Raw genomic sequence first — 18020 nt, forward strand, 5'->3', positions numbered from 1 at the left:
AATAACAAGAGAGGCTCCAACAGCTTAACAGCAGATTGCCCAGTTGCATGCAACTGGTATATTTGGAAAATGGGGGAAAGGAAAGCAAAATGCAAAAATCCACAAGTTTTAAATATTCATGCTTACAAAGGTTACAACATATCTGGCTTGCTGTTATTTCCTCAGGATTGTAAAGGAAATGTGCCAGGATTTAACAAATACACTGCTGTCAATTGCTGATGTTGGCATGCATTTTCCATCCTTCTGTATTACAGCTTGCCAGAAGTAGACCAAATATGTATTTTTGGGAGGTCAAATTCTACATTGCTCATGTTTAAACAAACTTATTCAAGCCACCAGAGTCCAGTATAATGAAGCCAGCGTTTTTCTCTACATTTATGTAATTACTGCATAGAATCCAATTCATTGCTTTCTGTATGGTTAACAGATGGGTTACACGTGGGGTGGGAGATTGCAACCTTCACGTGGTCCACCCTGTTTCGACTAATACTATCAACCCGACGTGCACAAACAAGATCAAATAGAACAAGTTGACCTACAACTTTAGGCTGGAAGAACAAGGAGACATACTTCCACTACTATTGACATCCCCTGCTTTCAGCCTATGATCTTCTTGATCTGTAATGTGGCTCTAGGTGCGAGTACAGAATGGACTGTTGGGTCATGAAGATGAATGTGCAGTCCCACTATAAACCTCCTGTGAGCTTAGTGAGTACTGCAAGGGACCACCCATGGTTTCGAATGAACTTGGCCCCTCCCTTTTTGACCTGATAGATAAACACCACAGCTGGGCAGCCACGGAGCATGATTAGTCACGATACAATCAATGAAGTGCTACATAAATGTTTACCACAATCATTTGACATGAAAATAGAAAATGTAACAGGTCTAGAAGCACCTGTGGAAGGAGAAACAGTTGGCATTTCAGGTCAAGGATTTTTATCTGACTGAAAAAGAAAAAAAAGTAAATCAGTGAAGGTATGGTGACGTTTTGTGTCGAGACCTTTTTTGTGTCTAACTTCGGTTTGAACCAGCATCTGCAGTTCCTTCCTACACAAATCAGTGAGGTAACTGAAATGGTTGGTGATGGGTGGAATGGATGTCTGTAACAGGGAAGCCATGTAATAATTGAATGGAAGTTAAGCTTAAGCCTCTAATAAAATGTCACCTGAAATGTTGACATTTTTTCCACAGATATTGTTTGACTTGTTGAGTGTTTCTAACGATGCGGCTTCTGTTTCAGGTTTCCAATATGACAAATACGTTGAACCTGCTTGTCGGAGCCTGTCGTTTGCAGCCTGCAATGTCTCAGACTCAAGTCCTGGCCATTAAATGAGACTTCGAGGGCGCATTGCCAAAGCAAGTTATGGCTAAGCATTTCTTATATATGTGTGCAAAAGCAACGGGCGCTTTCAAATCCCACAGGAAAAGGGTTATCTTCCAGAGTGACATGAATAGAAACAAGCCACAAATAAGTGACATTTGAGAGGGCATGTCTCAATGTGATTGAGAGTTGCAGGACGTATTGTTTGGGATACTTCCAATTGACGGACTGGAGTGGGAGGAGCGCTTGTAGAGTCGGGAAAGCGCAGCTTGTAAACGCCAGTCCGCAGGTGAGCCGGTTACTCGGATAGATGGATGCCCTGACGGTAAGCGTTGTATGAAGTTGTGAAGTTATACTTCTCCCTCTCTCTCTCTCTCTCTACCACTCTGTGCCCCGCAGTTGGCGCACAGACCCAGTGCGGGCAACTTCCTTCCTTTGCAGGTAACCTGCAGGAACTTGCTGTCTATGTTACAGCACGGGAATGAGAGAAGCTCCACTTTGTCACTGACAAATAGTTAACCCCGGGGCCTATTTCACACTGACTTACTTACTCACTCGCTGACTGCCGCTGACGCTATACCAGTAAAAGATGTTAGATCAATCTTGTGAATGCAAGTTACAGATTTCAAACCTTACTCCACGGGGCACGTTATCTATGAGGTGTGGTGGGCGAGTGAAATTGTATGGCGATATGACACTGCTTTTACATTTATCACGGGCTGAACAAAAAAGGGTATGTGCAGCTGATTTTTTTAATTTTTTTTTTTAATCAGTGGAATCATTGGTAGTTGGTCGATTAAAAAAAACATTTTTTCTCAGCTACGTACTTGGAATGTAAACGCCACAATCCCTTAAAGGGGGCGATTGCACCATCGTTAAGATGAAATGTATTGTTGAGGCAAAACTAAAAGTATGTTGGAAAATGTTTGAAATGCTTAGATTTGTAGCGAGGAACAAAGCCTTCGAGTTAATGTTACCTGTTTATGGTTGCAATCAACTGAGTGGATTTTAAAATTGCTTTGGCTGATCAAATGAGAAAAGTTGAACTGAAAAAAACCCACACACACACACCTCACTCAATGCGGTTTAAAACAAAAATGTGATTCAACCTAAAGATCATAATATACAGCATTCTGGCTGGTATTATGACTTGTTCTCTGAGATGCTACCCTGAGCAGAGATTTCACATTTAATCTCGGCACACCTCATTGCATTCTCTGGATTCATTGGCCTCACCTGTTGGCCCTCTTCCACTCCTGGCTATATTTGAGCTTGCCCTCCCCACAGTGTGTTCACGAGTAATTATTTCCTCATAACCCTCGCCATCAATACTGTCCTTGTGCTTCTAACATTGCCTTGATGTGCCGATCTCGGCAAAAAATGTTTTCATCAACCCAATCACGACCTATGTCCTTCACACCACCTGCCCTGTCAACTCCGATCACTTATCACATTTCATTTATATGGCGCTGGCCTTCTGTTCCGCAGAATAATTCTGAAGCCTGATTTCATTGAATATGCTGCTTAGTTATAAGCTTCATGAACCATGTTGCGAGGTGCTCTATATCAATGACTCTGTAGTTGAGAATTAATTTTAAGCAGATCTCTATAACATGTGAACAATCCAGTTTATCCAGTCTAAAGGCTTCATGCCAAGAATCGTTTCTCGGAGTTGTTTTAATAATTGGTTTACCACACATGACTTGATATCTTTCTTGATAATAGACTTCACCAGGAAGTCTCTCTTAGTAAAATCAATGACGATCAACCTAAGCGAGGAGCTGGAAATAAGGTGCCCATTATCAGGTTTCCGTCATATCGTTCGAGTAATCAGTAAATTGCTGCAGAACGACATTTGCGGAGTGTAACTTAGTTTCATTTACGTTAACAAAAAAACATATCTACTTCACTCTGCAAGTATGCTTTTATATATTTTTTTTAATCCAATGTCTTAAAGTTGTTACAATTATTGTAGTTCACCTTGGCCACCATCAATGTATTCGCATTTCTGAATACAATTCATGTAGTTATTAAAACTTGTGTGAAAGAATAAAATAAATTGGCAGATTAAATAATTAATTAAAATAATTAAGTGTCTATAGTATATAATGGCAGGGCTGCTAACTCTCACGCATTGAGCATGAGACACACGCATTTCGACAAATTCTCACGCTGATCACAAATTTCTCACGCTCTGTCATGAGAAATTCTGTGATCAACGAGAATTTCAAAACTCATATCAACTGCATGGGCCATGGGTGTTGGAGAGCCGGGGCTGAGGGAGGGATGGAAGCAGAAGCGGCGGCGGGGACAGATGCGGACGGGGAGCTGGGGCTGGCGAGTGTTTGCTGGGCTGGCGAGTCGTCGCTGCAGCTCCGGCCATGGAGCAGCCTCAGTGCAAGAGTCCCGAGCCGTCGGGGGTGTCGGAAGCGTTGCGCCGCTGCCGTTAGAGACTCTGTACCGAATTTGCCCTGGTGACCGGCATGGATCAGGCAACATCTCTGAAGACCAGGAATGGGTGACGTTTTTGGTTGTGACCTTAGAAGGGGGGTCTCGACCCGAAACTTTTAGAAGGGTTTAAGAAGGAACTGCAGATGTTGGAAAATCGAAGGTAGACAAAAGTGCTGGAGAAACCAGCATGTTAGATAACAAGGAAGCCAATGGATGTAGCAAATGTTGTTATACAAAATTTGGTCCATGAAGTGCCCCATAAAAGATTACCATATTAGATATGCACCTGTGGACTTGAACGTAATAGGTTAAGTCCAGGGGGTCAGATATGGGGCTTTATGTGTGGGCCAGATATATTGTCAGTACAGAGGGGCTAGGAGCAAGGCCAAGTGTGCACCCAGAGTCAAGGTCTGGAATAGTACTAGGTGTGCAGTCAAAGCTGGGAATGTGCAGCACTGGGAACGTAAGCAGCTATGATCAGGGTAGAATTGGGGGCCAGGTGCAAGGCTGGACTCGGGGTCAGGAATGAGAGAAGGTATACAACTGGAGTCGGGGTCAGGAGTAGTACCCGGTGTGCAATGAGAACCAGGTTGGTCAAAATGGGCTAAGTGCTTGATTATAATCTGATTTCCATACATGAATATACTAAGATCATTCATGTGCTGCACCTGTTGATCAGAGCCTGGCTCTACTATGGAATGTAATTAGGAACGTAATTTAGCCTAACCTTATTCATAGCTAATCCAATTTAAAGCATAAATATTGCATTTGAGTGTAAGTTAAAGGACTCGCTACATTATGCACCAGATTGAACAATTTCAAGCTGAAAAATGCAAAACTCTGTACCAATGTATACCACTTTATAGTGCACCCTTCAGGCAGGAAAGCACTGTGATATCGTCACTATTGTCTCGCTGAGATAAAACGTACTTGCTCACCCGTCCACAACAACGCTCGCAGTTCTTGGGCTTTCCCTTGCCCCTTGCTACTCGTTTTTCTTCCGATCCCAGGAAACATTGGTCAATTTCATCCTGTTACTCAAGTCAATGAACGTGCATCTCTTCTACCATCCCGGTCCTCTGTCATATCTTGTATGCACAGGCTCTACATTCTTACTGTGGTGTTATCATAATAAAACCACAAAAAGCATAATTTACAAATGAATGACAGTCATGTGACTCTGACTATGGAGAGAATGACTCCAGGGTACTATGTTCAATGACTGAGCAACGTGCCGTATAGCATCCTTAAAAATAAATAAATAAATAAATAGACACATGAACATCTTGAGGTGAATAAAGTCGAGTTTATTGTCATTTGCACAAATATGGTGAGGTACAATGAACATGTACAAAGACTCCAACAACACACAAACATACAAATTATATTAAGGTTTTGCAAATTATACAGGATAGTGAACCGAAAGACTGTACAACAATAATACTGGGGACCTTGTGCTTCTGTACCTCCTACCTGATAGTAACAGCGAGAAGAGAGCATGGCCAGATGGTGGGAACTCTGAAGATAGATTACGCCGCCTTGAAGCAGTGACTCGTGTAGATACTTTTGATGGTGGGGAGGGCTGTGCCCATGATTGAACAGGCTGAGTCCACCCTTCTCTGCAGCCTCTTATTTTCCTATACGTTGGAATTGTCGTACCAGGCCACGATGCAATTCATTTCTACCGTGCATCTGTAGAACTGTGTTAAGAGTATTCGGTGATAAGCTGAATCGCTTTAAACTTCTAAGAAAGTAGTGCTGATGCCCCTTCTTCATGATTATGTCTATGTGCTGGGCCCAGGACAGGTCATCCAAGATGTTCACACCCAAGAATTTCAAGCTTGGACTTCTCCACTGCCAACCCAACAATGAAAAGTTATCCGCCAACATTTGACATCCAGTGCACACCTTGAAACTGGTGACTGCAAGCTGTAATACAGAAGCAACTTGTACGGAAAGTCTTGGAGACATATTGGTGTTGCATTTTGGAGAGATAAACGAGGCAATACCTTCATAGTCAATGGCAGGGTCTTGGGGAGTGTTATAAAATTGAGGGATCTAGGAGTGCAGGTAAATTGCTCCCTGAAAGTGGTACCACAAGTAGATGGGGTGGGCACGAAGGCTTTTGGTACATTGACCTTCAATGTCAGGGGACTGAGTATAAAAATTGGGACATTATGTTGGAGTTGTACAACACATTGGTGCAGCCACATTTGGAGTATTATGGTCCGTTTTGGCATTCTGCTATAGAAAGGATATCATTAAGATGGAAAGGGTGCAGGGAAGATTTATGCGAATACCAGGATTTGAGGACCTGAGTTTTATGGAGAGGTTGAGCAGGCTAGGATTTTATTCCTTGGTGCTCGGGAGGATGAGAGGTGATCACAAAGGGAATAGATCGGCTACATATGCTGTCCTTTACCCAGAATAGGAGAATCGAGAACTACGAGCCATAGGTTTAAGGTGATAGGGAAACATTTTCACACAGAGGGTGGTGAGTACATGGAAATAGCTGCCAGAGGAAGTCATTGACTTTTATTACAACATTTAAAAGACATTTGGATAAGAGGTTTAGAGGGATATGAGCCAAACATGGGTTGGTTGGACTAGCATAAATGGGCATCTTGGTCAGCATGGACAAGTTGGGTCGAAGGACCTTTCTCTGTGCTGATTATGACTATAAATTTGGAAGCAAACTAACAAACAATTAACAATCTTGTATTGTATCGTATTCTTGTATTCAAATTTTATTGTCGTTGCCTCACTTTGAGACAACGAAATGAATTTCCCGTACAGCAGTATCGTTAAAAAAAATCACAAGAAAAATAATAAAAATAAATAATAAATAAATAATAAAACATATTAAAAAAATAAAATTGAAATTGAATTAAAAATTTAACAAAAGCACAATGTCGGGCAATGTGCGAAGGTGAAATGAGTGTTAAATGGAATGATATAGTGGATATTGGCCCTTGAGCACAAAGTTTGATACTGTGAACAAAGTGAGTTTGAAGAAGGTGTGGGGGAGATGGGAACAAATGTAGAAGACGACATTGGTTAAGAACTAGGTGAGGAGAGACCTTGGATAATTTTTCTTTTCTAGACTTGAGGATTGATGAGCTGCAGCAGAGGAAGTTGAATGTATGAAGATATGGGCTTCAGGTGACGGGGATTTTACTAATTCAGGGCAATAACAGTCAGAATGTGTAAGTGGAGAAGCTAAATAAGTACACAAGCAGGAGAGTGAATCAGCAGTTAAAGATAGTCGGGAAAAAGTATAATTTTTTTTTAACTAACAGGAAATGGGGAAGTAGGCTGTAGGTCTGTGATGATATATATAAATGATGGACATAATGGTTTGGTTAGCAAGTTTACAGATCACACCAAAATTGCTGAGGTTATGGACTGTGAAGAAGGCTGTCAAGGTATACTGCACGATATCAGCTACAGAAATGGCAGATTAAGGGTAATTTGGTGTTGTACTTTGGGAGGTCATTTATAAGAAGAAATTGTACAATTAATGACATGACCCTCAACAGCATTAATATACATAGGAATCATGGAGTCCAAGTCCTTAGCTCCCTGAAAGTGGCAATTTGAGTAGACTGAGTGGTGAGGAAGAGCTTGGACAACAGTTTCCAACCTGTGGTAAATTTACCCCCAGGGGGTAAATTCCACCTACACAGGGGGTACATTTGTTGATTCTGGATTTGTACCTATTTTTTTCTCATTGACTGACTGTTTGGTTCTGGTATACCAGTATCTGTTCATCATCAGTTCATAAATAAGTGAAATAACATTGTTATGTGCTTTTAAAGTTGCCTGGGATAAACGGGACAAAAAAGGTTGGGAACCCCTGACCTAGGGTATGCTTTCTTTCATAGGTTGTATTGAGAACGAGAGTTAGGATGTCATGATGCAGTTTTATAAGACTTTGGTTAGGCCACATTTGGTTGCAATATTTCACTCTGCTCTGGTTACAGGAAGTATGTGGGGGTTTCAGAAAGAGTGCAGAGGAGATTTACCAGAATGTTGCCTGGGCCAAATGGCCTGTTCTTATGCTGTACTGGTCTGTGTTCCATGTTCTAAATGTAAACATTGAATTCTTCTTGTCATTCAATCCTTTTTCCTTTCAGACCCATGTGATTTGTGTCAACAGGGGAGATGCTCTGCACTAGTTCTAACCTGATTTGGATTCTGCAAACAGATTCCAGCCTCCTGAACTCCAATAGCTTCTTCAGGGGAATGCAATGGTAGAGCAGAGTTGTGAATCACTGGCAAATTGCAGTCAGCTATTTCAGTATTTATGCTTGTACATTGATGAGTAAAAATCTGGTCTTTTTTTTCTGCAGCTTCTGCTCAAATGTAGTTTTAAATACACTCTTGCTAAGGCTGGTATAATATATTTTTTTCAGATTTGCTTCCTTATAAACCATTGTAACTTAAATTCAGATAACTAGCTTTTCATATTGTTTATAAGATCATCTTTGCCTGTTGGCAATCTCCATCTTCACACAAGATTTTTAGTTTGTATTTAGCAGAAATTGTCACGTGTTCTTTTTGGCATTCTCAGTAAAATTGATAAACAATGTTATTACAAATGAAGTAAATGACTGTTGTGATACATTATTACTAATAGATTGTTTCACCGATAATCTTATTGGAACTCTTCGATAATGTTTTATTATTAATGTTTTATGTGTCATTCCTAACTGCCATTGTACATCATGTTGTCACTTGCGGGCGGAGTACGAAGGCAAATTCCTTGTATGTGAATATTTGGCCAATAAACTTATTAATTCATTAACTCTTGGTGATTACTTTGATCGAAGCAGATTCAGCTGCCGATTGAGATTAAATTTGACCCAAATTTTTCCATTAAAAGTATAAACATTAAAAGGTTTTATTACTCCTATAAATTGCCTATTGGGGTTTTGTATAATTTTTAAAACATTTCCTGAACAGATGCTTGGAGCTTGTAATCTTGTTGCCCTCAAAAATTATTTTTCCTTTTCCTTGTTAAAAAATCTAATGCTCATTTCCTCTTTCTGCTTATTCTTCTGCTTTTGTTTTGTTCTTTACCCTCAAGAACTCTCCAACTTTAAGCTGCAGGGATTAGTTTCATTTGCAGTTAAAACAAACACGTTAAATTTTAATAATTGTTTAAAAATAAGTAACCTTTTACTACTTTAACAAAGTAACCAATCTTCACCTCATCGGCCTTTGTGGTATTTGTTTTATTTCACATGGATTGCCGGTGAGGCCATTGCAATCTTAATTTCCTCTTGAACAGCTCATAGGGTCATACAGCATGGAAATGGGCCCTTTGGCTGAACTGGGCCATCACAAGCAAGGTGTGTACTCCTAGCAAGTTCCATTTACTTGCATTTGGCCCACATCGTCTCAGGCTTTTCTAAACATTGTAATTGTACCCACCTCTTCAGATTCTACTGGCACCTTGTTCCATAAGTCCATCATCCTCTGTGTGGGGAACAACTTGCCCCTCGGGTCTCTTTTAGATGTGAACTAAGGTGTATCCATGGATGTATCCCCATCCCAGTTTGGTAACCACCATGAAACCAAATCTTGCTTATCCTGTTGTAAACTTTCATGCAACTGTTCCGGCATCCAGGAACCATAGATATTATAAAGTATGTTCTTCTAAAGCATATATATTAATGATGTTGGTATCATTACTATTTAATTATTTTTAATATCTGCAGCACTGTTTAACTATCTTAGATGGTAAAATATTGTACCTGCATTTCCACACTAATCCCAGTTGTTCAATTCTCAATGTGACTTGACTGCACTGTCTCTTGAGCTTCATGTTGTCCAAGTCCTTACTCGCTGTTTCCAAAACATATTTTCTTCTATCCTTTATTGTCTGTACCTCGGCTAACACGCTCTGTCTCCATTTTCCAAGCCAATTTTGTATCCATTTGACTATCTCACCCTGGATTACACATGTTCTAACCTTCCAGACTAGCCTACCACATGGGACCTTGTCAAATACCTTTCTGAAGGCCACAGACAACATTTAGCAGTCTGCTCTTTTCAGTCATCTTGATCACCTCTTCAAAAAAACAAATTTGTGAGATATGATTTCTCACTCCCATAACTCCCATATGGAGAGGCAGTTCTTGCCTCTCAAAATGCTGGTAGATCCTGTCTCTCGACATTCCTTTTTTTTTTTTTTTTTTTTTTTTTAATTTTATTTTTATTAGAAGTACGGTAAATTACAATACTACACAACACATATATCTTAATACATATTTTGTACCGCTTCATTTTTTTTTTGAGCTTTAAGAAAAAGGTAGAAGTAAGGAAAGTAAGGAGAGTGCGCGAGAGTCGTGAAGTGCAAGAGTGTTGGGAAAAGAAAGCCCCTTAGAGAAGAAGTTAGAGAAGGAAGTAAAGTGAGAAAATAGATCCTAGAAAAGAAAGAAAAAGAAAAAAGGAACAATCGCTCTATTATAACATTAAACTCCGCAGAAAGGGGACTACCAACCAAGTCTGTTTTTGTTGTTTTACCTCCCGTTACCAGGTCCTGATACCACTTATTTATTTATTTGTTTATTTAAATTACTATTGCACCTCATACTTGTAAAAGGTCCAGAAACATAGACCACGTCTTTTGGAATTGGTCTGCTTTACCTGCTAAGAGGAATCTCATCTCTTCCAGATGTAATGTTTCAAACATATTTGATATCCACATTTTTATTGTTGGTGTGGGCGCATTTTTCCAGAATTTAAGTATAAGCTTTTTTCCCATTATTAGCCCGTAATTAAATAAATTCTTCTGAAACGCGTTTAGTTCAGGGTTACCTTCCGATATTCCGAAAATAATCCATTCTGGTTTTGGTACCAGTTTTATTTTGATTAATTTTGAAAAAATATCAAATATTTCATACCAGAATTTTTGGATTTTTGTACAAAAAACAAAAGAGTGCGCTATGGTAGCTTCTTGACACAGTCTCTCAACATTCCCACCAGTAGTTTTCCACCCCTGATGTTGGGGCCCATCAGCCTGCTGTTTCCAACTGGTGCTTGCTGCCTTTCTTAAATAAAGACGCAGCACTAGTTTAGTGATACATCATGGAAACAGGCCAATTTGGACACTGTTTGTGCTGACCACAAACACCATACACTAGTTCTATCCTACACAATAGGGAAAATTTAAAGAAGCCAATTAAAGTACAACCCTACATGTCTTTAGAATGTGGAAGAAACCAAAACGCCTGGAGAAAACTCAGTCACTGGCAAAACGTACAAACTCTGTGTAGGCAGCACCTGTAGTCAGGATCGAACCCAGGTCTCTGGCGCTGTAAGGCCGCAACTCTACCGCAGTGCCACTACGCCGCCCCGGCAGCCAGATGGTTGGTACCTCACCTGAGGATAACGATGATGCAAATATCTCTGCCAGAGCCCCTCCAATTTCTTCCCTAGCTTCCAACAATGTTGTAGGATACACTTGATCCCTGGGGGATTTATTCACCCTAATATAGTTCGATTCTGCAGGCTGTTTCTCCGTTGTTCCAGGCGGATGTGAACTGTGTCTTTGACCAACACTTTTTTGTGCCTGGAAGGTTTTCTCTTGGTGTGATGAGAATGGGATTTCAGCATTTTGATCCCATTATAATATTTACCCTTCAATTGAACTGTCTTCATTTTCACCTTGGATAAAGTATGTGTTACTTTACATAGTGTGAAATAATTTGACAGTAAAATTAGGACCTTAATAGGATTTGTTGCTGTGGCCCATCGCTGTGGAAGCCAAGTGTAATGCTCCCACTGAATGCCAGCTGAGATTTCACTAATCGCAAGGCTACTTATCGTAATTGTGAGTTTCCCATTTGGCTGGTATTATTCTTCAGCAAGGCTAATTAGTGTTGATTCCTGTCTTGTTGAAACTGTTTAATTATGAAGAAAAAAACCTGTTTGAGACCCTGTTTCTTTGAACTAAAGATGATCTTTCTTTTTGCAGAAAAGTGATTTTCAAGCTCTTCGAGCCAAATTTCAGGAGCGTGATGTAATAAAGAACAAGCCCAATTTCAACTTGAAAGTTTCAGACTCTAGGAGTTCACAAACACCTGACGCAACAGTGATTTCTGATCCTAAAACAGAGCCGAATGTAACCAAAGTTGACATTACTGAGACGATTATTCCTCTCAACGCTATCAGTCAACAGTCTAGAGTAAAATCTCCTTGTCCTCTACCTCGGCCAAAACATGCATTCTTGAAGCTGCCAGACCAGATGGAACCCAGTGCTTCAATGGAAGGTGGAGGGAGGCCTGAAGATCTTCCTAACTCCAACCCAGCATCGATGGATGGTCAGAAGTTAGAACACAAAAATGTGGTAAATAATCAAAGTAAAATAATCACACTGAAGGAAAAAATAAATATTTGGGAAAATTCTTCACATTGTATAGTACCTAGCACGTCCAGTCAAAAAGTTAAATGCAGCACACTCCCTCCTTCATTAGGAAATTTGAGATCAAAACCTCTATCTGAAACTCCTTACAAAGTCGCTTGCCTTACACAAGCTAAAAAAGAGATTCCGAGGATGGGTCCAGAGGGGCAGATACCTGGTTTAAGCAATGAAGTGCTTCAGGACTCAATCATGAATAAACAAAGTCGTGAGGATTTTCAAATGGCTATTAATTCTCAACGGACTGCCCCATTTTCTCAACCTGAAATGGATCTATCTACATCTCAAAATGATCAGAAAGGATTCAAACGAGATAGCATTCAAGAGCCTCGGCTACAGGACCTTTCAAAATTGGGTCCAGTTAACGATACTGGATCAATGCTCACTGATGATCGAATAAATCAAGATATTGTGGAGAGATGGCATTTACACAAGTCCTTGCACCGTCAGAAACTTCCACCCATTGATGTATTGGGACCACCTCCTGCAAAACCTCCCAGACCTTTCAGAGTGGATCTCAGCACATTACGGAATATAGACATGGGCAGTTGGGGTCAATTGGAATGTAAGTTTTGATTTTCTATCATGACTAACAACATCAGGGTTTGTAGTGTGCCTGTGAAGATGGAATTACTACATTTTGAATGGCTTCACCTAAGTTTCCATTTTGTATTTAATTTCCATTGATATTGATATATTGTGTACAAATGTAACTTGTTACAAGAATTTTCAGTACAGCCTACTGGATAGTGCTTGATTTATCTTTAATGTTAACTATGTCCCAAGTGACACCCGCTAGGTGCTGCTGTTTTCTATTGAGAATACATCTATTCTGGTTATAGGATTTTGACTTGTCACTAAAATTATTTTATAAAAATATGTCGAGCAGTTTAAGTTGTCACAGATAAGAGTTTGAAAAAAATGAAATGTTAAAATTACACATTCACTACATTGCCTTTTGTCTTTTATTGACCTCTTTAAAAATGCCCTCTGCTAAATTAAAACTGAAAATATTTGAAAAAATGGAACGGATGAAGAGTCTTCAACCTGTTTCTCTTTCCTCAGATATTGTCTCTTGTCCTGAGTATTTCCAGTTTGATATTAGATTTTCAGCATTTACCGTCTTTTTTGCCTTTAATTGTGGTTGAAAACCTGTTGTATTCCATAATTTTTCTCAAAGCTATTGGCTGATTTAAATTGTAATCTGAGGCTTTGCATTGTATCTACTTATAAGATTCAATCAGCTGTAGACTCTTTGTATCTTAGATTTCTTCAACAGGATGTAAATATTCAAAAGTTATTGAAGGAAATTTTATAACTTTTTATGCAAATAACAATTTTATTTGTGAGCTAAGGAAATTAACTAATTTGTGTTTGCCATTTTTGTCTGTTTTCTAATCCTAAGGTGAAGGAGAGAAAATAAATATGTTAATGGTCAATGTTTTTTTTTAAAAGAACAAAGAAAGATATGAGTCTGAAGAAGGGTCTCAACCCGAAATGTCACCTTTTCCTTCACTCCATAGATGCTGCCTCACTCGCTGAGTTTCTCCAGTATTTTTATCTACCAAAGATACGCTAGTTACCCACCAACAATTTGATTAGTTTTTGTATTTCTTCGGAAATGGAAGACTGCCTTTTTCATTCCAAATTTGTTTTTAAATGACAAGATAAATTTTATGAGCAAAGGAAGGACTTTTCAAGAAAATGACTGTGAAAAAGTCAATTGTAGGGGTGCAGATGAGAAGGAATTAAATGTGTCTATGATTTTAGTAAGCAGTTCAAGAGGAAGAGGTGAAATGATGAGACTGCAGAAAGGAGTGTATCAAAAGGGGAGAGTGTTTAGGTGCTTCACTGGGAATAGATAGGTGTTACACCACAGATAATTCCGAACCAGCCCACACATCCCAGCTGTTTTGTTTTTTTGCATTGTTATTCTTTCAGTCGATTTCGCAAACCATGGAATGATAAATTGTGATGACAAATTATATAACACTTAATAAAACTTAGTGAAACTTTGCAGATATACAGATAAAACAATACAATTTTATGGATGCTGGTGTTACTTGAATGTCAAACCAGGGCAGGACATGCACAGTAAATGGCAGAGCCCTGGAGCAGGTTATAGAACAGAAGGATCAGTGAGTATAGGTGCATTGTTCCCTGAAAGTGTCGAATAAGGCAGACAGGATGGTAAGGGAGACGTTTAGCGTGCTTGTCTTCGTTGGGATATTAAGTACAAAGTTGGGACATCATGATGCAGCTGTATATGTCATTGAGAAGGCCACACTTGGAGTACTGTGTGCAGTTCTGGTCGTCCTATTATAGGAAGGATGTTGTTAAGTTGGAAAGGGTGCAGAAAATAAATGCCAAGATGTTACCTGGATTTGTAGGCTTGAGTTACAGGCAGGATAAGCTGGGATGTATTTTTTGGAGTGTAGGAGGCTGAGAGGCAACTTTATTGAAGTATACAAAATCATGAGCGGCATGAATAAAGATCAGATCCAGATCAGTCTTTACTCAGGATAGAGTATTATAAAACTAGAGGGCATGGGCTTTAGGTGAGAGTGAAGAGATCTAGGAGGAATCATTGGCAACTTTTTCAATCTGAGGATAGCCTGCAGAGGAAGCTATAGGGGCTTCAAAGCACACGTTGACATATTCAAGTAGGAAGAGGTCAGCAGGACGGGCTAAATGAGCCTGGCCCACCTTGTCCATTGTAATAAAGTTGCCATTCTGGGCCAGAGGGCCTCTTCCCATACTATAAAACTCCCACTCCATGAATGAAAATCCCTCGTCCTGTATTATCTCCAATGTTAAGCAGATTTGAGGTTTGTTACTTTATGGAGTAAAAAAACATCTGAGAATGGCCAAATGTAGTTGATCTAGAGAGGAAATGACTACCAACAGTTCAGTCCACCCAGTGCTGGGGCTTTGAAACTTAATTTGGCTTAGAGGTTTGAGTTTATAAATAATCCTACTTTCCTTTCTTAAATATTGATTGCTGTATTGGTCACTGAAATAAATAGACTGGAAGATCCATGTTATATTTCTTTGATAGCATCTGAGAAGAATAACACACCTTCACCACCCAGAACACGTCCAGAGAAAGATGACATTTCAAGCACTGAAAGGTAAAGTACGTGTTCTTATGATTTGTGCAATTAACAAAAAAATGACAATTCGTCCCTTGTATTTTCAGAGTACAAAGTATTTCAGTAAATATTAGCAATTTTATTCAGTTACCTGGTAGATTTATAAAGCAAAGCTTAGGAACCATGCTCAGAATTTAGAAATTACCGAGTAAACTTTCAGGAAACTAAGCCATCTCCCAGATTCCTGTCAATCATGGAAGGGATATTTTGATGGTAGATCCTTGTGCAACCTCTTCTGTTTCTTAAAGAACCCTTAATATATTTTTAAATATTTACCTTGGCCAGTGGCAATCAGATCCTGGATGCCACCAGCTTCACTTGGAGGCTTAGTGGGCCTTGATTAATCCAGGATTCGTATGGTGTCCCTAACCTAACAATTACACTGAACTTTAACATGACTCCCTTCTCTTCTGAAATCTTCCAATGCCCAGTATTGGGCATTAAATGACAAGGAGTGAGAGCACTTGTACAGTGTACATTGACTATACAACCTCATTGTTGTTCATAGGTTGGTGGGTTTAAATGTCCCTCTGAGACTTCAGAGATATTTTAAACAAACATTATTATTTTTTTTATTTTGACCTCTTTGATGGGAGAAATTTTAAAACTAAAATATAATTTGCACATGGTACAAAATTTCATTGATTAACCTTTAAATATCACGTACCGAGTGCAGCAAGAGTGGACGGCAACTTTGAATAAAGAAGCCAGTTTCCATTGCTGGAAATAGAAATGAGATTGGTTACATCTTCAATCTGTGTTTGTAATGCTGATCTATAATGGCTTCAGTGCATTGTTTTCTAGGTGTGAAATTCACTTCACTTCCTTGACTTAAAGGTGAAGTGATTTTGGAAAAGCACAGCTCAATTACACTACTGTACAATATGTAGCTACTTGATGTAAATTTCTTCATGGAAATATTAATTTTGTGGTATTTGAGGTTGTGGTTGGGTTAGTCAAAGGATCTTGGTTTAAAGTTGTTCCAATATTATTTTTTAAATGTGCATTCTCCATGATTGCATCAAATTCCTCTGCACTATTTGAATGAAATTATTTATAAGATGCAAATGAACTACTGTATCTCACTTACAAATGTGTGAAATATTGCACTATAATGTTAGAGCAAAAGTAAATTACTTATTTGTAGATAATTTTGAATTAAGTGATTTATGTTTGAGATTGCACAATAATTTTATAATCTGATAAAAGATTTGCAAGCCCTCATTCTATCAATGTTACTGCCTTGGTTGCATTGTATTTAAAAGAATAGGTGTAACTCCTGCACTTTCTCATTGTACACCTGCAAACTTACATTTACAATAGAAAATATCAAGTTGTGCTGCATTTCACCCTGCTCTTCCTAAGGCAGGTGCAACAACATTACTACTGATAGAAGGGTATGTTTGCATATTTTTAAAGTTGGTTTCCATTTTATTTTTAAGTCGGAGTAGCTTAAAGTAAAAGCAACTTTATGATTATTTTAAAATGGGGGCAGAATTATGCCTGGGTGTCTTTGCTCAGTTTCTCCTTCCTTTGGCTCTCCTTTAACTCAGTTTTGTCTCTTAGTGGAATCTGACTAATATGTATTTTAAAAAATCAATATGTTTTGAGTAAATTTCAATGCTGATATATCCATTTATTATCATCTCTCCATCTCTTACAATAGGAGTTTTGAATGGCTTTGTAACTAGGAAATAATTCCAATCTTTCTGCTTGAAGATAACATTCTACTTTTCTAATGGGAGACTGCTGATGGTATGGTTCTGTGCAAATTAGTATTGGGTGTTCTAGATACTGTATTGGCCCATGTACCTAGAAAAATAGAAAATAGGTGCAGGAGTAGGCCATTTGGCTCTTTGAGCCAGCACCATCAATATGATAGTGGCTGATCATCCAAAATAAGTACCCCACTCCTGCTCTCTCCCCATATCCCTTGAATGAATTTGATGAAATTGTGATTTTTTTTTTAAAAAGATGTATATTATAACCAAAGCATCTTGTTAAACCACTGCATTCCTAAGTTGTATAAATGGATATTACAGTGCAGTGCTGCCACCTAACGATATACCATTTCCTATTTAATGTATAATGTTGTACAATGTTCAGTTTTAAAAGAATGAAAATATTCTTTTGAATTAACTGCTGCATATTTTTATTTTGGAAGCGATGCACAAGAAACAAATTATGAAAACGTGAGGCACCACAAAGAAACTGAGCAGGAAAAGGAACTGCAAGACAGAAAAATAGAAGAGAAACAGTTGGATCAAATTAAGAAATGTGAAGATAAAAAGAGAAAAAAAGAATTACATAAGTTCAATGTGTGTATATATGTGAATTTGCTAAAAATGCATATAGTTGTTGAACAACTTCCTGCGGTTTAGATGAAAGCAGGCATGATCATTGCTTTATTTTTATTTCTAAATTTAATGTTGCAGGCATTTCAATCCTATGAACTGATTTTTTTCTAGTGGGAAATGGAAATTGTCAGGTTTACAATAAGAACATATTTTCAAATCTCCACACAGAAAATGAGCGTTAAAGATGCTTCCTTGACAGATAGACAGAAAATGCTGGAATAACTCAGCGGGACAAGCGCAACTCTAGAGAGAAGGAATAGGTGACGTTTTGGGTCAAGTCCCAAAACGTTACCCATTCTTTTTCTCCA

The 18020-nt window shown here is 38.8% G+C and overlaps 1 protein-coding gene across 6 annotated transcripts in view; it reads left to right on the forward strand.

The window, feature by feature from the left end:
- The first annotated feature begins 782 nt into the window (after window positions 1-782).
- LOC129700985 (FYN-binding protein 1) overlaps window positions 783-18020 on the forward strand; it is a 48860-nt gene continuing 31622 nt past the window's right edge. Inside the window, exons 1-5 of one of the 6 annotated variants that reach the window (XM_055641869.1) lie at window positions 783-978; window positions 1244-1649; window positions 11760-12768; window positions 15262-15334; window positions 17520-17673. In XM_055641869.1, the coding sequence (XP_055497844.1) occupies window positions 1635-1649; window positions 11760-12768; window positions 15262-15334; window positions 17520-17673 (1251 nt within the window). In that variant the 5' untranslated portion in view covers window positions 783-978; window positions 1244-1634. Of the gene's footprint in view, window positions 979-1243; window positions 1650-1740; window positions 2058-11759; window positions 12769-15261; window positions 15335-17519; window positions 17674-18020 lie in introns of those variants that run through there. The other 5 variants (XM_055641867.1, XM_055641866.1, XR_008724138.1 and 2 more) reach the window with 5 other exon arrangements.

Source organism: Leucoraja erinacea, chromosome 10 (genome assembly GCF_028641065.1).
Source record: "Leucoraja erinacea ecotype New England chromosome 10, Leri_hhj_1, whole genome shotgun sequence".
Taxonomy (NCBI): domain Eukaryota; kingdom Metazoa; phylum Chordata; class Chondrichthyes; order Rajiformes; family Rajidae; genus Leucoraja; species Leucoraja erinaceus.